The sequence below is a fragment of the Lotus japonicus genome, chromosome 1, assembly GCF_012489685.1.
Source record: "Lotus japonicus ecotype B-129 chromosome 1, LjGifu_v1.2".
Taxonomy (NCBI): Eukaryota; Viridiplantae; Streptophyta; class Magnoliopsida; order Fabales; family Fabaceae; genus Lotus; species Lotus japonicus.
In genome coordinates this window covers 85384132-85409858 of record NC_080041.1, presented here as the reverse complement: position 1 = coordinate 85409858, position 25727 = coordinate 85384132, and the positions used below count along the sequence as shown (strand labels likewise).

General features: G+C 37.3%; 4 protein-coding genes across 5 annotated transcripts; 2 read left to right on the top strand and 2 right to left on the bottom strand.

Moving 5' to 3' along the window:
- Positions 1 to 1950: 1950 nt before the first annotated feature.
- On the bottom strand, positions 1951 to 3195 carry LOC130749708 (uncharacterized). Its single transcript, XM_057603090.1, has one exon. The coding sequence runs from the start codon at positions 3193 to 3195 to the stop codon at positions 1951 to 1953; it is 1245 nt and encodes a 414-aa protein (XP_057459073.1).
- A 4473-nt stretch (positions 3196 to 7668) lies between these two features.
- On the top strand, positions 7669 to 16138 carry LOC130749700 (lariat debranching enzyme). Its single transcript, XM_057603083.1, has 12 exons — positions 7669 to 8025; positions 8155 to 8276; positions 9712 to 9905; positions 10115 to 10297; positions 10392 to 10510; positions 10656 to 10798; positions 11218 to 11337; positions 11722 to 11783; positions 13187 to 13453; positions 14243 to 14422; positions 14503 to 14668; positions 15534 to 16138. The coding sequence occupies exons 1-12, from the start codon at positions 7745 to 7747 to the stop codon at positions 15947 to 15949; spliced, it is 2253 nt and encodes a 750-aa protein (XP_057459066.1). The 5' UTR covers positions 7669 to 7744; the 3' UTR covers positions 15950 to 16138.
- Positions 16139 to 18424: 2286 nt separating this feature from the next.
- On the bottom strand, positions 18425 to 19675 carry LOC130725834 (protein ENHANCED DISEASE RESISTANCE 2-like). Its single transcript, XM_057577026.1, has one exon. The coding sequence runs from the start codon at positions 19436 to 19438 to the stop codon at positions 18596 to 18598; it is 843 nt and encodes a 280-aa protein (XP_057433009.1). The 5' UTR covers positions 19439 to 19675; the 3' UTR covers positions 18425 to 18595.
- Positions 19676 to 22060: 2385 nt separating this feature from the next.
- Positions 22061 to 25727, top strand: LOC130725810 (transcription termination factor MTEF1, chloroplastic). 2 transcript variants are annotated; one of them, XM_057576999.1, is made up of 3 exons: positions 22061 to 23022; positions 23987 to 24285; positions 24627 to 25727. In XM_057576999.1, exons 1-2 carry the CDS (start codon positions 22109 to 22111, stop codon positions 24150 to 24152), a joined length of 1080 nt encoding a protein of 359 aa, XP_057432982.1. In that variant the 5' UTR covers positions 22061 to 22108; the 3' UTR covers positions 24153 to 24285; positions 24627 to 25727. The 2 variants fall into 2 exon arrangements, with proteins under 2 accessions (XP_057432982.1, XP_057432988.1); XM_057577005.1 differs by having other exon boundaries at positions 22064 to 23022; positions 24006 to 24285.

The window sequence follows — 25727 nt, the reverse complement described above, 5'->3', positions numbered from 1 at the left end:
ACCTATTGCTCTTCGTAAAGGTAATCGTTCCACCCTTAATCCTCATCCTATTTATAACTTTCTCAGTTATCACAGAATATCACCTTCCTATTGTTCCTTTGTTTCTGCCTTATCTTCTGTTACTGTACCTAAAACTGTTCAAGAAGCACTTTCTCATCCTGGATGGAGACAAGCTATGACTGATGAGATGACTGCCTTGGAGGCCAATCATACGTGGACACTTCTTCCACTTCCTCATGGTAAATCTACAGTTGGATGTCGATGGGTCTTTACCATTAAGGTTGGCCCTGATGGACAAGTGGACCGCTTAAAGCCCGACTTGTTGCTAAAGGGTACACTCAGATCTATGGTCTGGATTATGGTGATACTTTCTCTCCCGTTGCTAAGATGGCATCTGTTCGTTTATTTATAGCCATTGCTGCCATTCGCCATTGGCCGTTGTATCAACTTGATATTAAGAATGCTTTCTTACATGGTGATTTGGAGGAGGAGATTTATATGGAGCAACCACCTGGGTTTGTTGCTCAGGGGGAGTTAGGTAAGGTTTGCCGGTTGAAGAAATCTCTATATGGTTTGAAGCAGTCACCTCGAGCTTGGTTTGGGAAGTTTAGCAAAGTCATTCAAGAGTTTGGCATGATTCGTTGTGAAGCCGATCATTCTGTGTTTCTTAAACGCTCATCATCCAATCAATCAATTTATCTTGTGGTGTATGTGGACGATATTGTCATTACAGGTGATGATCAAAAGGGTATTAAGGAGCTGAAACAACACTTGTTCAAGAACTTTCAAACTAAAGATCTTGGTCAGTTACGATACTTTCTTGGGATTGAGGTGGCACAATCAAAGGTAGGTATTGCTATTTCTCAAAGGAAATATGTTCTTGATATTCTAGAGGAAACTGGAATGCTTGATTGTAAACCTGTTGACACACCTATGGACCCCAATGTGAAGCTTCTTCCTAATCAGGGGGAGCCATATCCTGATCCAGGGAGATATAGAAGGTTAGTTGGGAAGTTGAATTATCTTACAATGACTAGACCTGACATTGCCTTCCCAGTTAGAGTTGTGAGTCAGTTTCTTAATTCACCATGTGATAGTCATTGGAATGCAGTCATTCGGATCCTAAAATACATTAAAGGATCACCTGGAAAGGGGCTTGTCTATACAGACAAGGGTCATACTGATGTCCTTGCATATGCTGATGCAGACTGGGCAGGGGATGTTAGTGATAGAAGATCCACTACAGGTTATTGTGTTCTTATTGGAGGAAATCTAATTTCCTGGAAAAGCAAGAAACAAACAGTAGTAGCAAGGTCTAGTACAGAAGCAGAGTATCATGCTATGGCTAACGCTACGTGCGAATTGCTCTGGTTAAAGCACTTGCTTCAGGAGTTAAAGTTTTGTGAGTTAGGTCCTATGGAGCTTGCTTGTGATAACCAATCAGCTTTGTATCTTTCCTCGAATCCAATTTTTCATGAGAGGACCAAACATATAGAGGTTGACTGCCATTTTATCAGAGAGAAGATCCTCTCAGGTGTCATCAAGACTTCCTATGTTCAATCTAGGGATCAACTTGCAGATATGTTAACTAAGTCTTTACGAGGTCCTAGGATACAATACATATGTAACAAGCTGGATGCATTAGATATTTATGCTCCAGCTTGAGGGGGAGTGTTGAATATTATTATTAAGATTTAGTTTAGAAATAGAGATATGGTTCAAATATAAGTTTCTATTATAGATTAGTATCTTTTAGATTATATCTTTTAGATTTAGATAGATATAGTTTTGATATCTTTTAACATCTATATATATTGTACAAGTTTATCAATGAATAAGATACAAGAAATATTTTATCAGATTCAACAGGATCTTTTGAGTGGATGAGTTTTTTTAAAACCCGTTCTGTCTGTAGGTTCCCAAACCCACGACAGTTCCACGCTAGGATCTTCATTGAGGTGGGCGGGACTGCTCATCCGCAGCCTCCGCCAATCCCAATCCATCATCTGTAGTTTGTTTCTTCAAAGGGGGTGTGTACCCCGTGCTCATTGGCCCTAGAGTGGAAGAAGACACACTAGCCCTCTTCATTGGAGTGTAGCTATTGCTCTTTCTTGCATCTTGACCTGTTCCATCACGGATAACAACACCTCTATTTTTGTTTTTTTGCTCTTTTGTTTTTGTCCCATAATTAGTACTTCCAAACACATATTCTGGTTGCTTTCCTTCACTTGTGCTTTGTATCCTTGCTGACTTTGGTCCCTCGTGAACCTCCTCCCTGGCACGCATCTCCCTTGAATTATTCTTTTTGTTTCCATCACCGCCACTTGGTATCCCACCTTGGCTCAAATTCAAATTATTGTCCTCATCATTCTTAGCAGAATTCTCATGCTGTGCCTCTCCCTCATTCTTATCAAACTGATACTCATCACCTTCATAGCCTGCATCCTCACGCCGGCCCCCATAACGATGCTCGCCTTCACCCTCCGCCCGCAGCCAGTTACCATATTTGGTTGCCCCGCCATCCTCAAGTAACTCACAATCTCTGAGGACGTGATCTATTTTCCCACAGCGGTAACAAAAATTGGTTAGTTTCTCGTACTTGAAGGCTACTTTCACAGGAGCCTTGCCTTTCGCCGTAACCATCTGACCCCGACGCAGGGGTGAACCAATGTTGATCCAAGCACGGATATGCAAGCTGACACCATATCTGTTGCCCTCATACTTGTCCCAGTCCAGAAAACCACCAAGAGATTCACCAAGGGAACGTGCCATCTTCTCGGTACGTAGAGTGTAAGGCAGGCCATGAGCTTGGACCCAAAAAGGGACTCGAGTGATTGGGATAGCTGCTGGATTAACAGCGGTGTCGAAGATGCTCAACGCAATCAATTGTCTACTGAAGAACCACGGACCTCCCCGTAGTACTAGGTCCCTATCTCGTGTTGAGCCAAATTTGATAGAGAACAGATTCATGCCAACATGGCAGATGTCCAGGCAATTTCGCGACTCCCAGAAGCGTCGCATAACGCTACGAAAAACGCGAGGCTCCACCTTGTTTGGTGACAGGATCCGACCCACAAGCCATACGTCAACCCCCAGATTCGGGTCAACCTCCGCCTCACCAATATCCAGGGCAACGGTCTCATCACCCTCTAGTTCGAACTCCGGTATCAGATCATCAAGTGCCATATCGGCCATAGTTGCAGAAGCAAGGAAATCCAGTGCAAAAATTGCAGAGATGGAAAATAAACCAGTGCCAAGCGGGTAGCTATCAAAAATAACAACCCGCAGCAGCAGATTACGTAATTCAAGAAGATTCTAAAACAGGAGCATTAAAAAGATCATGGCGTCGATCCCCTTGCAAAGAAACAAAGCTGTCACCGTGAAAGGTCCAAACCTGAAACTGAGGAATTGCGGCGCAGAAAACTAGGTTATTTGGTCAAAAACCCTAGCGGACCTCAAAACCCTCATTTTTAGCCCCACAAAGAAGTAAAATATGTATGAGATTGCATTGAAGTTGTGGTGGTCCTAACTAATACCAATGATGTCCACAATTATAGATTAAGGTTAAATGAGTTAATGGCCTCCAAGTATGCTTAATTGAGATATAGTATTACGATTAACCATATTCCTCGAGAGCTTAATATGATAGTGGATGCTTTGACTCGCCCAATAACTCTATAATCAATATCAATATATATTAGAAAAGAACAACTTCTAGCATGACGTGTCGCTCTCACAGGCCAAGTTAGTGGCGTGTCGCTCCCAGATTAATTTCATTCACTCATGTTTGACTTCAAGGTCAATTTCGTTCATCACTTGCCATGCTAATTTCAAATTCTTTTCTTCAGGTTTTTTTATAGATATTCCACCAAAAGAGATTCTTTGGAAGCCATGGATGGTGAGTCCATTTTATATTCTATATGGAATTTCGCAATATTTTGATTTGTTTTTTATGTTTTCTGATTCTCCTTTGTATGTGATTCTATTTTATTTGTTTTTCTTAATTTGCATCTAAAATTTGTGTCCTATGTTATAGGAGGTGAAACATTGATCTGTGTATGTTTTGATTAACCTAATCATTGTCAGTGAAGTGGATTGAGGGAGCGAAAGAATTGAGAGGAGAGAAAGGAGAAGTTGTAGATTTTTTTTCTTGCAACTTTTTTATTTGGTAATTTTTTCTTTTTGCCTGCTTCTTGCACCGAGGAAATTAATTATTATTGTTGGTGCTTGCCGTTACAACTACAGAACTACATATCATGGATGAGATTTTACTGCTTATCTTTGTTCGCTCAAGCTATACTATTGAGGTTAGACTTTTAAAACTGGTGCTATCCTTTCTAATATGCTAAACGCCTAAACCAATGTTCTAACAATAAATTGATTTCCTTGGCTTCCCTGAAAACATTTGACATGAATTTATCCGTAGGTACAGAACGACAATGAGGTGCATACCTCTTTCTGACTACACTCTCTGATTCTCAACTAGTTGAAGATGAAACATGATTGATGACTCAAGATCTTATCTTGCTCTCATTTCAAGTAAGCCACGAAACATGTGAGACCAGTACTCATGGAGGTTTTTCTCAGTCCATTATATGTATATATTCACCAGATAAGAGATAGAGATGTGTGTTTGGTGTTGCACTACTGTGATGCATATATAGTTTTACTGACTTAGTTCATCAATTCTACATCTATCTATCATCATTACATATATTAAAAGTCACTTTTCGAAGGCAATATTAGATTTTATAATTAATCATTGTTCTACTATGGTTCAATTAATCAAACTTTAGTGTGATTGGAAGTCTTGCTTGCATGAGTGTGTAATTATCACATTACGATTTAGTATCAGCAATTGTTTTTGATTTGGTTATTGTACTTTCAACAACAGTGCTACATAAAGCAAAGAGTTGTTTTAGCCGTTCAACAAATATAATGGGTCTAAAATTTCTAGAGGGGTTTTCTTCCATTCATCTTCTTTAGTAGCATGTGATTAGTTTCCCCTTACAAATAGATCTGATTGGTTATGGAAACCACTGGAAGGCCATAGCCAAAAAGTGGCTTCAATTCATTCTTTGACTTTCATATCTGTCTGCAAATTTGATTGTTATCTTTGCACTATCATAGCTAGATTGATGTTGCACATATTGCTATTATGTTTGGTGGTCTTTAGTCTATCCTACTCTAACATGTCTATCAATCTCACTTCATGAGTTCTTGATTTTCTGTTACTTAGAATGCAGATACAGCTGGAAGCTGCTGATTTGGAAGCAAGTTTCATTTGAATTAGCATGAGTTCATATTAATTCATGTTAAAGTTGGACAACAATCAGGAATAGCACCTAGGATTGCTGCTGATTTGGAAGCAAGTTTCATTTGATTTTTTAATTAGAAATAAATATTTTAATGATTTAAATTCAAAATGTGATACCTTCTTACTTTATGAAGTGCTTTTTTATGCCAGAGAACAGACTCTGGTTGCAGTGAAAACAAAATTTGCATATGATGTTAGGTACTATGTGGAATTTGTGAGTGTGTTTGTGGATAATTTATAAGAAAAACGGTGGTGATAGTGAGGTAGAGAAATCTGAGAGAGATTTTGATGTAAATGGAGATTTTTCTTTCTTATGAGATTGGACTTTTAACCCTTATCCACACCATTCGAAATTTCCACACCTAGGATTGCTGCTGATTTGGAAGCAAGTTTCATTTGATTTTTTAATTATAAATAAATATTTTAATGATTTAAATTCAAAATGTGATACCTTCTTACTTTATGAAGTGCTTTTTTATGCCAGAGAACAGACTCTGGTTGCAGTGAAAACAAAATTTGCATATGATGTTAGGTACTATGTGGAATTTGTGAGTGTGTTTGTGGATAATTTATAAGAAAAACGGTGGTGATAGTGAGGTAGAGAAATCAGAGAGAAATTTTGATGTAAATGGAGATTTTTCTTTCTTATGAGATTGGAATTTTAACCCTTATCCACACCATTCGAAATTTCCATTACTATTATTTTCGACACTTATGTCACTGACAAATAATAATTAGGTTCTGATGTAATGTGTATTCTTTGTAATGGAGAATTAAGTAGTTGTTTTTATGAGTCTTTTATATATAATTCAGATGCAAACAGTATGCACTCAGCTATCACTTGAGCACAAGAGCAAGTAAAGGGAGCATACTACGACTGCTTTACTATTCTGAATTTTTTTATCGCAGAAATGCTCCTGTAAGTACAACAAGCTCAAAAGCAGAATAACATGATGAAACTACTAGATATTATTAATGAACCAAACCTTTCAGTTCCAAACTGTCAAGACCTTCGCTAGAAATTTGTTCTAAAGTACGCCCATTAGTACTACTATAAGAGCAAAGCAACATGCTTCTTATATTGGGAGATAGACAAAAGCAGAGGTTGCCTTAGTAAGCTTTCTCACCTGGATCAACAGAAAAAGCAACTGAAACTCGATCGATGAAAGTTGGAATGGCAAGGTTTACTCTTAAAGTCTTCGGCAGGAGGATGATACAAGAGATCGATCTTGAAGCAAGCAAGGTATGGTGGGTGTCATCATCTTCGTCGATATTACCCACCAGATAGACTTGAGAAAAGACTTTCAGGCATCCTGAGAGTAAGGAGAAGCTGGATCTAAATGTATTAGAAAGAGCCTAAAAACTTTTATATATAGGAAGAATATTTTACATGAAAATACTTCTACATAAAAATAAATGTTAATAAGATTTCATCGGAATTTTTTTTTGTTACAAGAAAAACATAATATAATATAGTTTGATGTTAATTTTTTACTACATAATAATATAGTCCACTTTAATTTTTTTGTACAAATTATTATAGGAGTTAAATTCTCCTACGGGAAGAAATATATTTTAACAAGAAAGTATCTTCATTAAGTATTAATTAATGTATCAAATACAATAACAAATTTCGCGGTACATTCTTTTTTTTTCTAAGATTAAAATGTGTTTTGAATGCTTTATTGGTGATTCTTCATATCTATAATTTGTGTTATTGTCTTTAGGCTCATGAAGAATGTGAAACGACTTCATGTTGATATGGGTCAAACTTAGTTTATTTTATTGTGTAAAAAATGAACTCGCATAATCACGTACATAAATAATCTTTTCTCTTTTTTTCATTGTAGATTAAATCAGCTATTGTTTATTAGCCATCATTAAACCACATTCCCTAATATGTTTTGCATAATTTGAGATTTGGTTAACCAATTTTTTTATTAGTTATTCAATTGTACGAAGTTCAATCTATGCAACAAGGGTTTTAATTTAAGACTTTTTGTCCACTTTGCTCATCATTTCATACTCTTCTATTTCATCAGTTGTTTATTATATTTTTAATGATCAAGGTATTAATTGATCTATCAAATATAATAGATGTATTCCCCGTGCAACGCGCGGGTAAAAAACACTAGTAGTAGTTATGTTTTATGTATTTGGAAGTTTCCCTCTTCCATTGTGATTATGTTGTTGTGCTATGTCTTGCTTTATATAGTAGTTATTTTTTTTTTTACATAAAACAAGAGAGAAACCACTTACTCAATCTACAGCTTAAAAAAAAAACTCAATCTACAAAATTTACTATATATTTGTCACTATTTTCTCTATGCATATATATATATTTTCTTCTCAATTTCTCTATTCTGTATTTCTTTCTCTTTGTGCTTAGGGTTTTGATAAACCTCGCGAAGTGAGAAGAAGGAAACGATGAAGATAGCAGTGGAGGGTTGTATGCATGGCGATCTAGACAAGGTATACAAAACCCTCCAACACATGGAGAAAACCCAGAACACCAAAATCGACCTCCTCCTCTGTTGCGGCGATTTTCAAGCCGTGAGGAACGAGAATGATTTGAAGTCCCTCAACGTGCTTCCCAAATACCGCGAAATGAAATCCTTCTGGAAGTACTACTCTGGGTTAGAGGTTGCACCTTATCCCACCATCTTCATCGGTGGTAACCACGAAGCTTCCAATTACCTCTGGGAACTGTGAGTATCTATCTGTTGCATTTTGATTCATAGCATGCTTGGTTCTATGATGAATTGCTTGAATTATGTGCAAATTGTGAAACTATACATACACTTAGGCTTGGATTTTTGTGGTCATTGTATTTGTAGGTATTATGGAGGATGGGTTGCGCCTAATATCTACTACTTGGGCGCTGCTGGGGTGGTTAGGTTTGGGAATATCCGAATCGGTGGATTGTCTGGAATTTTCAATGGTCGTCACTATAATTTAGGTTGTTTATTTGCTTATCATGAATAATGGGGTTATTGAAGTGGTAGCTTCATCAAGTATGAACTATGAATCTGAATGGGGTGATTTGACCTAAAATTATGCCCCATTTGGAAGACCTTATTTTAGCTTATCTTATAGAATGCGTTTATGCAAGTGTTTGACAGAGCTTATGCAAATAGCTTATGACCAACCTATACCTATTCAGTGTTGTCAAATCGTGATCGCGGAATATCGCGGCGAGGCCAAAATCTGCTATTTCATTTAGCGGATAGCGTCGCGGGCAAATAGCGGTATCCGCATAGCGGTTAAAATAAGTAAAAAAAATTATAGAAAAACAGCTTGTTGTGCTGTTTGTGCTAGTAAAAAACAGTTGCAAAAAATAAATAAAATTAAGACATCTAATGAAATGCATAAAATGATCATAATAGAACAAATTTTAGAAACAAAACAGGGGGAAAAAAACAGAAAATAAAAAAACATTGTATGTAATGGCAAAAATAAACAAAAGATGATGTGAAGAAAGAACAAATATTAGAAACATAGGTTCACATTCACAGTGGAAGAAGAAAAACAGAACAGATCATGATGGGAGAGGAGAAAAAGGAAGAACAGATATTAGAAACAAAACAGGACGGAAAAAAACAGAAAACAGAGTGTGAAAAAAAAAGAAAAAGGGAGTCTGAAAATGTGCAGAAAGAAGGAAGGGAAAAAGAAAAGTAAAGAAAACAGGGTATGAAAAAAGTAAACAGAGGCTAAAAACAAAAAACGGAAGAGTACGTAAAAGAAAAAGAAAGAAATAAAATAAAAAACAAAAAAACAGAGCATGGCAGAGTGAAGAGATGGGAGCCAGAAACTCACCGGAAAAGTCATCAGAAAAGCTATTGGGGTTGCCAGAGATGAGGGCCAGAAGCTTGATGTAGAAGGAGGAAGAGAGAAGGGAAAACTTGAAAGGTTTTGAGGCTCTTATAGAGTGAAGATTTTAAGTTATAAAACTTTTCTTCCATTAATTGGGTACAATTAATTCAGTCGGTGGCTGATTCCCACCTCCCAAGCGGTGCCTTTTTGAAAAAAAGTCCTAAAATCACACGTGATCTTCTCTTCCACCGCTATTTTCGCTTTGCCCGTCGCGGCGCTATTCAGTTTTGCGGCGCTATTGCGTTTATCGCGTTTGCCGCTACGTCGCGGCGTCGCGATTGCGGCACGGCAAATTTCCGCTACGTTATAGCGGCATAGCGGCGCTATAACCGCTATTTAACAACACTGTACCTATTTTGAGCTTATACTTGTCCAGAATCTATTTTCAGCTTATTTCTATTAGTTTCTCAAATTAGCTTATGAATAAGTGCTTATGCGGTTATTGTTTGCCATAAGCGCTTAATTAAGTTGTTTACCCTAACACGCCCTTACGATATGATGTTTGGTGTTTCTCTGAGCAGGACACTTTGAGAGGCCTCCATATGATCAGAGCACCATCAGGTCTGTGTATCATGTTCGTGAATATGACGTTCAAAAACTTAACCAAGTTCAGGAACCCATTGACATTTTTCTCTCACATGATTGGCCGGTGAGAATCACTGATTATGGGGATTGGGAGGAGCTTGTTCGGAAGAAGAGTTATTTTAAGCAGGAGGTAAGATTTATTATTTTTTTGTTTGTAAATGAAATCATTAGGTGTGAAACTAATAGAGGGAAGTGTAGAGCCTCATTATGCATGATTATTTGTGGAGTATTCATAGAGATGGAGTCCTGGAGTATTTGACAAGATGTACTATTTTTAGTTTTTAAGTACACTTCCTGTAACAACAGAATGTCTCATTTCTTTAGCTGATGATTTACCAGATAGAAGAAAAAAGACTTGGGAGCAAACCTGCTGCCCTACTTCTAGAAAGATTGAAACCGCATTATTGGTTTTCAGCTCACTTACACTGCAAGTTTTCCGCTCTTGTTCAACACGGGGAAGGAGGTCCACTGACAAAATTCCTAGCACTTGATAAATGTATTCCAGGGCGTGATTTCTTACAGGTAAAATGCCAATTTTTCAGTCTGGGGTTAATCTCCCGTGTTAATCCACTGTTTGAGTTAGTGACTACAATAATGACATGTTCTATGTCTTTAGATCGTGGAAATTGAATCGGAGCCAGGGCCTTATGAGATTCAGTATGATGAAGAATGGTTAGCGATAACACGGAGGTTCAACTCTATTTTTCCTCTGACCACCAAAGGTGCAGATTTTAGGTGTGTAATGCGCATGTGATACTAGCATTTAGGATTTGATTCCTCATATAAATTAAAATCTTCTTTTGTTTTACAATCTTCTTTTTTCCTTCACCAACAAAAAGAAAATTGATGCAAAATATAATGCTGTATCACTTTCTGACAGAGCTGTAAATCTTGAGATGGAAGATTGTCGTGAATGGGTTAGAAGCAGGCTACGAGAGAGGGGGTGCAAACCTTTTGAATTCGTTAAAACAGCTCCATGCTATGATGATCCTTCTCAATCCAGTTCTGATGGTGCTTTTACCGGTATTTCTTCATTTCCCATTACAAATTTTACATTCTAAATTGTTCAGTTTGTGCTTGGTTAAAGATATTCATAATCATGATCATTCAAGTGTTTGGGAAAATTTGCGAGCTGCACCTGTCTTATCTTATCCATGCATATCTTATGTGATGCTCCAATGCATGCATGTCTAAGATAGTTTGATGGTTAATCAGCATCAACTGTCGTATATTTCAATTTGATATTATGGGTCACAATGACACAGTTAATACACCCTATAGGCAATCACCCCTCAAATGAATTGTAATAAAAAGTTTATTCTTCTAAGTAAATGTCATTCTCCTTTGATGATGTTTGCCATGGTTTCCTTGCGCCATTCTGCCTTGTTTTCTATGGTTTCAAATGTAAATGTTAAAGTGGCTATTTTATTTATTTTTTGCAGCGAGTCCTCGGAATCCTCAGACAGAATCTCTTCTGCAGCTTCTAGAGCTTCCTTATCTTCTTGATAGGAATCCTGAAGAAAAGAACTTGTCACCTTATCCTTCTCCTTCAATTCAAAGAGGTAACTTTTAACCGTTTTAATTGGGTCATTGAAGGAAACTGATCCATTTTTTATCACAAGTAATAGAGGAGAGTGGGGAATGATACCTAAGATAAATAAATCAAAATCATTTTGGCACTTGAGTGAACTTATAGTCAACAATGTTTATTACTTGTTTCTTCAAATATCTCTAAATTATGGGATGAACAGCCCAGAGTTTATTAACTCTACTTAAGAAACACTATATTTAATATGAAAAAGTTTAGGTGAGTCCACTTTAAACTGCATTGGTGCTATTTACAGCTGTTATTGCATTGCTAAAATTGTGTTTGTGACATTATCTTGTACCGGAACTTTAGGCTCTATATTTTACCTTGTCACTAAATATTTTGCATACATTTCCAGGTCCCGTTGCTTATGATAACAAGGACATTCCCATTGATGATGTGGATGATGATGATGAAGATGTGGATTGCCATTAACCTGCTGGATTGCCATCTGCTGCTACATTTTATGCAAAAATATGGTTTTAAGTTGCATGAATATTATTAGCTAACCATTCAAAAAAAAAATTCTTGGGACTACCCAGTTGTTACATAGTGGCACACTGGCACCCCATCGAATACCACCTGTGTCTGATCTCAGTTCAAGGCACCAAAAGCATCACTTATACAGCAAGATCTATGAATTGACATTGACCATTGACCAAAAAAAATATAGCAAGATCTATTATTGCTGACAAACCAAATGCCTTCCATGTTATGGGATTTGCTACTATTTATTGCATTAATTCTTTACTACCGTTCATGCCAGACTCACTCTGCTTTGCATTAGTTCTTCACTGATGTCCCTTTTAAGAATGCGTGTGTGCATAATAATGGCATGGATCAATAACTATTTTGAAAACTAGAAACAAAATTAGGGGAAAATATGAAGGATGAACTAACTTCTGTTAAGTTTTGTATTTCACTATTTCTTATGTAACGGATATAAGCTTTCATTTTTATGTAACGTATAAGTTTTTTGGATGTGGAAAATAGGTGCGAAGGAAATTTTGTTTCATTAAGCGTGTCTATTTGGATGTAGAATTGTTAGATGCAACAAGAATTGAGTCTTGGATTTAAAAAACATGAAGAGATAGAATTTTGTGTTGACTTAAAATTAATAATAAATTATATAGAATTAACTACCTGTGTTTAAAAAGGCTGGCCTGTTTTTTGCATCAGCTACCATTTTATACACATGATCCAGCAGGCAGGCCACACCTGAACAGTGTAAGTACATTACAATAAACTCTGAACAAACATAAGAACAAGAGAATTTTCCAGAGAAAAAAAACAGCAAAGCTTATGAGTCAGGAGTAGATTATAGCATGGTTCTGCAAATTATACCATAGATAATAATCTGGGTATAAAATATTCTGTTCTTGAACCTTTTTTCTGCCTTCCAGTTAGAACATGTCATGACAGTAATAAAGCCATTAAAAAACTGATATGTATATCTCTTATTGAAATGTCACAATATAATTGGATTTTACTTAGCATAGTAGTTGGTCCAATTTAAGGCCTTTATCATTGACTATGGGTAATGAATGTTCAGTAGCAGTACACCATCCCACTGAAGTAATTGTTTCTATTATCGAAACACACTACAGAATTACCAACAAGCATCTTTAAATGCTTGATGATACAAATGATGCAGTAATGGAGACTTGAGAAAAAACCTGGCATCTACCTAACTGAGCACTGACTTCACCCAACCACATAAATGTAGTTTTAAATAAGGACTATTTCCTTGCTACATGTGCTGTATCTCTGTTATGATATGTATCTTTAATTCTTTATCAAGAAAAAGATCTGAGCACTGAAAACACTGTGTTGTGTTGAGCCACAAAAGGATTACAGCCTTGGTTTCAATGGAGACAAGATCATTGATCCTTTCCTTACTAGTCTCTTCTCTTCTTATCCTTTCTTTTGCTGTCTCTTTTGCAGCTAGTAGCCTCTCTTTCAACTTCTATGCAGCTTCATGCCCAACAGCAGAGTTTATCATAAGAAATGCAGTTAGCTCTTCCTCCTCTACTGATCCTTCCATTCCTGGGAAGCTCCTCCGCTTGGTTTTCCATGATTGCTTTGTGGAGGTTAGTCATCAACTGATGATGGTTCTTTACCATACACACACTATGCATGTTTGGAAATCCTTATACAAATGATTTTGAGGACATAATCAGTTATGAAGAGAAGTTTCTGTGAGTAGTTTTTTAGCTTAAGAATTGATTCTGAGGAAACAAAAGCTGGTCCAAACATACCATAGTGCTTCAAGAAATCTGCTTGTTAAGAACTAAATTCAGCTACCAACATTTTATCCTGCATCCTTTTTTGGATTTATAGCATGTTTGGAAATCTTTGTATAATTGATTCTATAGCCAAAATCAATTATGGGAAGAAGCTTATGTGAGTAGCTTCTTGGAACTAAAATTGATTCTGAAAAAAAATACTCTAAGTTGATTCAAACATGCTATGAATCTTGACATCGCTTTTTCTTCTTCCTCCTTGGCATTTTTTGCTTAATTTGTTTTATATCCTTTCTTGACGAACTCATCTAGTTGTTTTTGGCTGAGGCACAAAACTAGACATTCAACAGTTACAAAATCATTGTGATGGGAAATTCAAATTGAGATGATCTTAGAGGCTGCATGCTGTAGTAAAGAATCAGCATTGCGTAGTGCATGTTTAGAAATTCTTCAAAAATTAATTCCAAATTCAAAATCAATTATGGGAAGAAGCTTTTGTGAGTTGGTTTTGATTGTCTGAATTGATTCTAAGGAGATAAAAGCAGATCCAAACATGCTATCACTCAGCCGATTTTTTCACTGATCATGGCTTATAGTTTTTTGTCACCTTGATGTGATCAATAATTTAATATGCAGGGATGTGATGCGTCTTTGATGCTGCAAGGGAATAACACAGAACAAAGTGATCCAGGAAACAGAACTGTTGGAGGATTTTCAGCGATAGAATTAGCAAAAAGAGTCCTTGAGATGTTCTGTCCAGGAGTTGTTTCTTGTGCAGACATAATTGCTCTAGCTGCTAGAGATGCAGTTGAAATTGTAAGCTCTCCATTGCATTTCTGACATTGACATCTCTTTTGGTGTGGTTATTAACTGAAAAGCACTTGACTTGAGAACAGGCTGGCGGACCAAGGATTCAGATTCCAACAGGTAGGAGAGATGGGATGGTTTCAGTGGCTTCAAATGTGAGACCAAACATTGTTGACACCAGTTTCACAATGGATGAGATGATGAAGCTCTTTTCCAACAAAGGATTATCTTTACTTGATCTTGTAGTCCTTTCAGGTGCATGTTCTTTGTCCAAAGTAAAAATAGTTGCAACTTTTCAAGGGAAATGATCATAACTATTGGTTTGCTTCTTTTTAACACTGAACTCCTTTAACTTTAAGCCTCTTAATACACTGAGTTGAGATATATATCATTTACATTTTACAGTATACTAGGACTTGCATTAGTTACATGTTTGAATCAATTTCTCTTTTCTCAAAATCAATTCTGACATCCAGAAGCTGCTGACCCCAGAATTGATTTTGACTTTAGAATCAATTGTAGAAGGATTTCCAAACTTGGATTATAGGTCATGTTTTGAATGATTCAAGAGGCTAAACTAATAGTTCTGCCAAGGTTGAACCAAACAACATTATGAGAAAGGATCATACTGAAAACTAGGGCGATTCACACTGTTAACTTCCCCATCTGATTCACACTGTTATTAAGTTCATGTTTGGAAATCCTTCTACAATTGATTTTGAAGCCACTGTCAATTATGAAGAGAAACTTTTTGTCACTAGCTTCTGGGTGCCATAATTTGTTTTGAGGAAAGAGAATCTAATCCAAACATGCTATAAAACACTGTTGGCCAGTTTGTCTTTCTAGATTTTGGATATCCAAAGGAAAGGTATTTAGCAAATATATCTCAAACTGTAGCTGATTGTGAACTCACTATATGCTTTAATATCATACTAGAACTACACTCTTGCTGATAGTTAAGCTATACAGAGCTCTAGCAATGCTATATGGTACGAAGAACAGTTGAAAGAAATGCTGATATGACAAAATTATCTGTGTTGTTTGACAAAAATCATGGGAGGCAGTGAGTGATAAGGTCCTCTTCTTGCATTCTTATCGTAACATTTGTTATTTTCTGTAGGAGCTCATACCATAGGAACGGCTCATTGCAACACATTCAGAGATCGTTTCCAAGAAGACTCAAAGGGAAAGCTTAGACCCATTGACCAAACCCTTGATAGTAGCTATGCTAATCAGCTCATGAAACAGTGTCCTGTAGGTGCACAACCTTCTGCAACTGTGAACAACGATCCTGAAACATCTATGGCCTTTGACAACCAGTACTACAGAAATCTTCTAGCTCACAAAGGTCTTTTCCAGTCTGATTCTGTTCTGTTGAATAATAATAGCACAAGGAAAATAGTGGAAGATTTTGCAAATGATCAAGACCTTTTCTTTGAAAATTGGGGCTTGTCATTCCTGAAGCTCACCAGTGTTGGAGTAAAGACAGATAATGAGGGTGAAATAAGACGATCTTGTGGAACAACTAATGCATGAGAAAGGAAATGGTGTAGCAACCAAGGTTCTCCAAGCACTATGTAAAACATATCCTAAATCAGCTTATCATGATGTAATTTTTTGTGTCTTGTTCTAATTCTACGGTTCTACCTCTTCCTCAATTCTTTACTGTCCTCTAATCTATTTTTGGTCTAGCTTGACTAATATTGTATTGACATTTTATGACATAATAAAGAAAACTATAATATATAGTATTTATAATTTCTTTTCGTTAACTTGGAACAAAAGAATGGAATAATTAGTTTTGGTATTAAGCATTAATGGTCGTATTTTAATTTGAAAAGCTCGTTGAAACAAGCTTAAAATATGTTATATGTAGATTTATGTGTTTATTTTTAAGTTAATCCGAACAGCTTGTGAAAATAAGTTCTCTAAAGTGTTTGCATAAGTGTTATTAGATTAACTCAAATAAGTTATTTAAAACAAACCTAAATGCACGATTATGATAAAGAGATAATGAACGATAACTGAAAGAACAAAAAGAGTTGTGTTCATAGTTGGTGAGGTGTGTGATAGTGAGCTATTATATATCTCTTTGTTATATCTATTTTTCACTTCTCTACTAAGTGTAACTGTGTAAGTGTGAACATAAATTTATGTATATAAAAGAAAAAACTAGCCTTTATCTAAACACAATTGAGTTACTCTCTCCGTTCCTATATATAAGTCACAAATAACTAATTCTCTTAGATTAAGAAAAGTAGTTATTAGTAATAAATTTGTAAAAAAAAATGATTTACTTTCATAGATTATCCTTATTTACTTTCCTATGATTTTCTCTCTCCAAGTTAATACTTATAAAGTTTATCATCTCTTTCATATTAAATATGAAGGTGAACTTGGAAAAAATTATTTAATGCTTCCTAGATATTAGAAAGTGACTTATATTTTTGTAACAAATTTTTTTCAAAAAATGTGACTTATAATAGAGAACGGAGGGAGTATGATATATACACACATCTCCACTTCTTTTCCACCTCCATTATATTTATTTATCTCTTCTTTATCAATCATATAACATCTTTACTTTCTCTCTCATTTTTTCCTATCTCTCTCTTCTTCCACCTTTCCACACCTCAAAAGTGAGGTGTGAAGATATAATTATCCAAACACAATTTGGTGACTTTCTCACAAGTGGTGTCGTTACTTTTTCATAAGATCTGATTAAGTACATTCAGGACAATTAAAAATGGCAAACCGCCATTATTAGTCAGGATCATGCTTTGCATTCAATTGGAAACACGAGCACATGATACACGCATCAAAGTACTATTTAAAGATATATAACTAGAACTCACCATACATTATTTTATCAATAATCTTCTGCTATGAGCTCAACATGCCAGACTCATTATTATCATAAATTTTAAATAAAAAATGCTTTTGAAGTTGTACTATTTGTGAACAAAAAGACAAAGGGGAAGAATTACATAGTAAAAATGGTCGCTGTCCCATTATAATCCCAACACCTCTCAATGTCATCGTCCATTACTAGATTCTTCACGCAACCGCAATAAAGGATGCCATACATGCTCTTAGCACAGAAAAAAATCAAACCATACCGCTACACAGGATTTGTCTTCATAATTACAAGCCATTTTCTTTAATCAAACTTTGATGCAACAAATTTCAAAGACAAAAACAAACTTTATTAGCCAATGCTACTGAAAGCATTCAATGATAACAACTTGAAGCTGCAAATATCGAAAGGGTCAATATCACACGCTCAATAAAACCACGAATTTCCAACACGGTATGCGGTCTTCATTTCAGAAGTGCTTTCCAACAATGAGTGCGATTCCATTCACTTCCCCTTTACCTCACCCCACCAACCAAAGATTCACCGACCCAATCGTCCTCATAAAATATAGCTCTAAAGTAAAGTAAAGCAAAGATGCACAATGTATTACTAAAAAACAAGTTTGCCAACTTGGATTCTAATTGTTGGGATTAACTCTCACATCTTCATAAGTCGAGAGTTCAAATTCTCTACGTTTAGTAAAATCTCAATTCGTGGACAATCTTCTTCATGAAAATCTCCTAGCGCTCCTACCTAAAATCTCAGTGTTAGTGGACAACTCTTAGCAAAATCTTCTAGCGCTCCTATCCAGAAATCATACGTTGCTTGTCCCCTAAGCATGTCACTAGCATTTTGCCCGACAATCTAGAGGACATTCATAGCTAGTATGTAGGAGTAGGTCTCTTCTGATCTTCATAGCATGTCGCTAGCACCCTAATGATACTCTAGAGGGTATTCACATTACATAGAAGTAAACCTCTATTGTTCTATGGGCATGTCACGGATGCCTGACCCTGTAACTAGAGAGCATTCACATAGACTCGAATCTGAGACCTCAAATTAAGCTAGAATAACTATAATGTAAGTTAATCTAGACGTGCTTGGCTACAAGAAACTAATCTTATAAAAGATTTTTCATTACAGAAAGAAAAATATTTGCAATAGAACCCAATTTCAGATGAATATTTATTCCTCTCAATTTACCAACCCTAAAAAACAAGATCCTAAAATTACACACAAACCCAGAAAGGTGTGAGTGAAGCAGATTCTAAGAACCTAACATTTTTTTGTCAATAAATAAACTAAAATAATTATTTATTTATTAATTAATTTTCATCGCTGGCACTAACATGATTGACCTTGGCGAATCCAATCTTGGGAGCATCGACGATAGTGGCGGAGTTCATCTCCATCTGGCAAACCCTAACAGCTCCGATCAACTTCTCCGGCAGCTCCTCCTCCGTCTGCGCCTCCACAACAAACCCCATATCAATAGTCACGGTGGTGACATACCCCAACGCCAGGCGCAGGATAGCATTCGCGATGGCGCTGCTCCCAATGTCGACATCAATCTCGAAGTAGTTCGGCCCACGGTGGTAGTGACACGTCAGCGCCTTCCCGAGCAAGCACGCGCCGTAGTTCCCCACCGCTTTCTTCACGATCCACGGCCCCTTCACGATCCGGTTCACCAGCTTGAACCGCTGGTTCCGAAACGCGTCGTCGCCGTCGATGAACCGTCCCAAAAGAGAACCGGGATGGACCGGTTCCTCCGTCGCGAAGTAGAACACCGCGCTGTGATGCTCTTTTCCAGGGACCTGGAGGTTCACCGCGAAGACGAAGCTCTTCATTGATTCACCTCTCGACTGTGCCCGACGCAGCGCCTGGGTGACGCGGTTGTCGGCGCGGCCGAGGACGTTGTCGAGCTTGGACGGGGATTTGAGCCAGTCCATGCCGGCAGGGGAAAGGAGGTAGTCGCCGGCGGGGGATTTGTGCTTCTTTGTTAGGTAGTTGCCGGAGCGGAGGTGGAAGACGTCGCCGGGAGGGGAGGCCCAGCCGTTGGTGCCGGTTTCTAAGTCGACGAGGCGGAGGGGGCCGCCGTGGATTGCGTCGGAGAGCCAGTGGGCGGTGGTGGATCCGGAGGATCGGGAATTGGCGGTGGTGGAACACATGGGTTGGTTGGAAAATTGGTGTGTGTTTGTTTGTTTTCACGTTTGGACGCACGCTTGTTTGTGTTTCATTTCAATAATGGTTGTGTTGGTTTTCGTGACACACCATTAAGTACAGAGAGAAAGAGAAGAGAGTACTAGTGGGTGGTACTCTGAACCCTTTTTATGTATTGTTGGTGTTTAGGGAGGAAGGATTTAGGAAGGAGAGTAAATGGAAATTGCTACCTGGAAACTACCAGAATGCCACTCTTTGTCTTTCATATCATCCTCATAAAAAGGAAACTTTTTTACAGCTAGAAATTCTTAATTCCCTGAAAAATGTAATTCATTAATTTTATGTCGACACATTCCAATTTGCAATACACACATATATAAGGGCATTATTTTTAGTAGAAAAAAATATAAGGTCATTATTAAGGCAGAATCCACAACCACTCAAAGATCATTTTAGTTGTTACACACTTTGTTTCAAGACAATATGCAAAAGAATTTGCTTCCTTATAGGTATTGGACTTGGCAAATGAAGATCAAAGCCAGGGATGAAGACACTTTTATCCCTCATGCTCTAGACACAATGTCTTGTGGACTAGGTGGATCCTTCATAATCATTGGGTCTTACCTGGGGTGTGATTTCATTTGCAAAAACATCATGAGAAGCTTAGGGTGAGGCATCCTCCTCAAAATGGTTGTGGCTGTGGTGAGTTGAGAGCCCCTGAGGGCGGGTCGAGCAGCAAGTGCCTTGTAGTGGGCGAGTTACGTGAAGGCCGATGGAAGTCCTTCATCCAACCGTAATAGTAGAGTCACTCTCTATAGTATTACTCTTAAAAGATGAAGCATTTTGAATGGCTAGAATCTTTTCTTCAAAATCTCAATCATGATCAATGGATTTAGGGAAAAAAAAAATGTCTAGTGTCTTTCACTCGTGATTCCATAAAACTCCTTCAATCCAACTATCACCTGGATTTCCTTTTGAAGCCCTAACAACATTGAATTTAAGCAATTGAGGAGCAAATAGGTCAACTTATCTGATCTGTTCTTCGATGGATAAATATAAAATTTGGTGGATTTAAGATTTAACAAAAGATGTTCCACAAAATAAACATTTTCCTTCCGGACCGCTTTAATCCAAGAGGCTAAAGATCCCACACCAAACTATCATTAAAAGGACTACATAAACTGTTATAACCATGTTTAAGTGGATCAGAACCTCACTCCTGCATAGGTTTGCAACTCTTAATGGGAAACTTCAAAAATATCATAGTGAAGTAATGCATAAATCTAGGAAAGATCAGATAAAATTGTCTCTTACTCTCATGCGATTAGTGATTTTATGTAATTTCTTCAAGTTTTCTCTCTCCTTACTTCTCTTCTTTATTACTCCTGCAAATTTTAGCTTGAATTTCAAGTGAATTGGAAAGAAACTACATGCTTCAAATGTAACAAAAGACAGAAAGTGCAAAGAAACTTCTTGGTTCAATTCGAAGAACATACATCATGCATAATTCAAGCTACAAGTTCACTTCAACACATCATACAACTTATTCTTGACTACAACTCTACAAGATTTCAAGTTTACAAATGACATCCCCACTTCCATGGCTTTTGACAGCAACCATCACACAATTTACTATCAAAGAAATCACAAACAAACAACCTAACATTATCCACTTCATTCTTTTCCTTTTGAGCTTTACATTAGCTTTAACATCTTCTTCTTCATGTCTTAAACATGTTTAGTGCTACAATAACTCTGCTGAACACTTCCTTCATCAAAACCCTGATCTTATGGCCTTTGGAGAAAAAAAAAATGCATGTTCCTTCTTTTTATCAATTAAACAAATTAAATTAGAAAACTTCAACACATGGAGTAAAAATGTAAAATCCTTATTTCGTAATTGAAATACAAAAACACATACATTTCAATTTGGGCATCTCCAAAAGGGCCTTCTTAGATTCTTCATACCATTCAACATCAACAAGAACGTCTCCTCCCCACAACCACAAACTAAACATCGCTAACCAATGGAGAAGGACGACGAAAGAGGTATAGAAGAAGAGCACTGTTTTCATATATTTTGATAACATTGTAGATAATTTTATTCATAGAGATTATTTTTGGTGCTTCAAAAAATTAACAAAATAAAAAACAGAAACTAAGGCAAAGCTAATGAGTCTTGCAGCAACAAGTTCTAACTCCGGCGACGGGTGCTCCACTAGCTGGATTCCAAGGATAGTCATTGAAGACGCTTTCTTTGTCATCCAATCTGCAACAACATTACCATCACAGTGCACCGAGGCCAGTCTAACAATCCAATCCCGATCAAGGAGGTCCCAGATTCCCTGGAGCAGTAAGGTTTGTTCATGGAAACGCCAAGCACCAGCACTCTTCAGAACTAAAACCATATTGGAGTCGTCTACTTCGCAAACCACATTTCTATAGCCTTGATTCCAAGCGAGCAAGAGGCCTTCTCGCAACGCAGTCACCTTCACCGTGAACAAATTGCCACCAAGGCCGCTCCAAGTCAATCCCCCCCGCCAATTTCATTTCAACTATATTTTACATGGATGAAAAAACATATTTAACCTTATTATTTTAGAGTCTAAACGACTGCCGTTTTAATTCCCGAATATGTTGGCTAAAACCCCATCTTCCTCGTCGACTTCTTCCACGACATGTCGATAATAGAACTTCACCCCCAATTCCTCTTCTCTCAAAACCCCATCCCAAAACCCTTCCAAAACCCTACCTTCAATCTCAGAATCAAACCATTAACATCAATCGCCCAATTTTCTCAGCAACCAAACACCCTCCCAGACCGAGGCCTCATTTTCCGGGAAAAATCACTCTACCTCCACAAACTCAACATCAACCCAGAAAAAGCATTCCGACAGAATCCCACCCTCCGAACTTGCCCCCTCACCACCCTCAAATCCGTGGAACGATGCCTCTCTTCAATGGGTATTCCCCGCACCGCCATGGGTCGCATCCTCGACATGCTTCCTCAGCTTCTCACACGCGACCCTCACAGGGACCTCTACCCCATCCTCGATTTCCTCCTCCATGAGGTTCGAATCCCTTACCCCGATGTTCAGAAATCGATTTTACGATGCCCCAGATTGCTGGTTTCAAGCGTGGAGGAGCGTTTAAGACCCTCGCTTTGTTTTCTTAGGGAGTTAGGGTTTGTTGGGCCGCATTCGCTTACTTGCCAGACGACTTTGCTTCTGGTTTCAAGTGTTGAGGATACCCTTTTGCCTAAAGTTGAGTTCTTGAGAGGTTTGGGGTTCACTCGTTTGGAGGTTTCGAATATGATTGTTAGATCGCCTGCTTTGTTGACATTGAGTGTGGTGAATAATTTGGCGCCGAAGGTGGAGTTTTTCTTGAAGGAGATGAATGGGGATGTTGCTGAGCTTAAGAGGTTTCCTCAGTATTTCTCTTTTAGCTTGGAAGGGAGGATTAAGCCACGCCACGCGTTGTTGGTTCGGCATGGTGTGTCTCTCTCTTTGCAGCAAATGTTGCAGGTCAGTGATGGCGGGTTGGAAGATAGGTTGTTTGAAATGCGGTTGCGCGGGCTTGTGGGAAGACAAAGGTAGTGGTTGTTTGTTGTTTTTGTTAGCTGGGAGTTGTCTTTGTTAGCTGGGGGTGGAAATGTCATTGTTTTTTTCTAGATTGGAAAGGCTAACACACATATGTGCACATCTGATAAGTTTGTGTTAGAGAAAGGTGTTCAAATACAATAAAACTAGGTTTCATTTGTAAAAAAATAAATGAACATGACTCCCTGATATTTACTGATTAATGGATCTTTCAAGCAGCAATCCCTCCCTTCCCATGTGAGAGGAGGGAGAGATTGCTAAGTAGTTTTCCTCAGGATTGTTTACAGTCTGTGATATTTATGACTATCCCACAAGTAATTGAGCAAGTGCATTAATGCATAGACTTCAATTGTCCTGAATTTGGTTTTGTCTTCTTAAGTTTGAAAATTTCAGCCAAAACTATCTGCAATTTCAGCTCCATTGTCCACTTATTAGTGAGAATACAGTTAAGTTTCATATCTGTGAATCTTCCCTTACCTTTTTGTGTGCTTGAATTATACTTCAAGGTTTGTTCATGTGACTATGCTCAGTTACTTTATTTTATTTTGATTTTATCAAGTATGAGTTTCTTTGCTGCAGCTGTGAAATAATGTTGAAACTGACTCAAGTTTTAGCTCACTATTGAAACTAGACCAAGTCAATTAAGTTGATGCAAATATGCAAGATTAGTTTCTTCCTGGATTATTTTAATTCTATGGAATATAATCTGAGATAATAATTAGGACAGATGTGTGTAGGTTGTTTTGAGTTTCAGTGGTGTAATAAACTGATGTTGCTGAAAGAAATGAAGTGCCCACAATACGGTTTAGGGGTTGCTTCATATGGTAAATATGTAACTTTCACCACTCTAAATGTTACACAGTTACCCTCAGTATTAATCATTGGTCTTATTTATATATCTAACAATCCTAATTTGCTCAGATTAATCACTATGTAACCCTTTCCCATAATTGCCAGTTTCTCATTTTCCCTGCAGCCACAGTCCTCCAACTGTGCCGGCGAGTCTGTCACTGTCACCACCCGAGCCTCGCCTTGCCATAATCAACCCCAGACCTGCTTCATTTCTTCCTCAGAGGTCACCTCCCATGACTGTGACATTATAAAGTGCAAGAGCTCTCAATGATTCATTCAAAAATTGTTTGTAGATGAAGACCTCATGATCCTCCTGTACTTGTGAATGATGGGAGAGACTTATATGGCGTGTTCCAACTATACTGGGTCTGTGCATGAAAGCTGTGCCGTTGTGCCTACATATAGTAAGTACATTCTTAAGCTAGTTTTCCCATTAATCAAGATTAAATCGTACTTAGAAGGCAATATGCATATATAGTTTGCATGGTTATGCACTACTTGAGAACCTTTGAAATAGAAAAGCTTAAAATGCTTGAATTAAGGGGAACACTCTTTCCCTCCAAGTCTCTCATACATAAGCTTGTCGTCTATCTAATACTTGGTTAGTCACTTAGTCCAATTTTGATGTACCTTGTGTCATTTGAGATTTTGAGGATAGAAAGAAATCTAAAGAAATTTTTCTTCAGTTTTGCAAAGCATTTATAGTTCTCTTGCAGTACTTATGATATGTGTTACTTTTTTTTAGGATGTTGCCACCTGAATCTCAAGTCTACGAGTCTACCTCTCCTATTTTTACAGACGCCGTAGTAGATTTTGAAGTCTTAAAGCATGTAATCTTTGTTTAACACTCTTCCCCTGTGGTCTGATCCTTTTAATACTTTTCCAGTTTGTGTGTGTGTGTGTGTTGTTTCTAGGTTTTTTTACCAAAAGCTAGGGGAGATGGCCCATTAATGTCAGATGGAAGATTTTTTTTTTTTTTTGATAGGCATGTCAGATGGAAGATGATAATGAAAATTGGATATCTTATTGTGCAACTTGAGATATTCTGACATTCTGTTGGTTACTCATATTCATACTGGTATAATTTGTGTTAAGCATAATGGTGATGCTTTGCCAAACATCATTTGCTGCCGAATCATTATAGACAGGCTTTGTCATTTTTTGAAGTATTTTTATATCAGTTTCATGATGAATGAAAGGTTTTTGATGTTTTCATATTGTTGTGTTTTGCTTAGATGTTTATTTTCTTTTGGTGATATGATGGGATAGACGCATCACAATAGAGTGGGCTTAAAAGGAGTTATTAATCATATGCGTTCAATTACTTCCTAAGATATTCTTGTTTTTTGTGAGAAATAACTTATAATTCAAGGGCAACTTGGTGGACCCTTGTTTTCTTGATACTGGTATGTCAATTGGTTTCAATATATTTTGGGTGCCCACTAGGGTGGACAGTGGACACTTTCATTATTGGTCCACCGGTGGACTAAGGTTTATATTAGTAATTTACACTGGATTAAAACATATTTAAAAAATCCCAAAATGACCTCTCTGATTTCTCTCTCTCTTTCCATCAACAACCAATCTCTTGACCCTCCCCCGCAATCTGAATCTGAAATTCATCCCCTACTAATTCTATAACTTAAAAATCAACAGAAGGAAGAAAGAAATTAAATCTCTTCAAACGCCTTCTGTGCATCAACCACCTTGTTTTTTTTATAAGGAATGATTCCAGAACCCAATTACAAAAAGACTGAAAAGAGTAACAAAGAAATTAAAATTACAGCAAACTTAGACAAAAGATAAGCAAACTAAGACAAAAGATAAGGGAAGAAAATAAAACAAA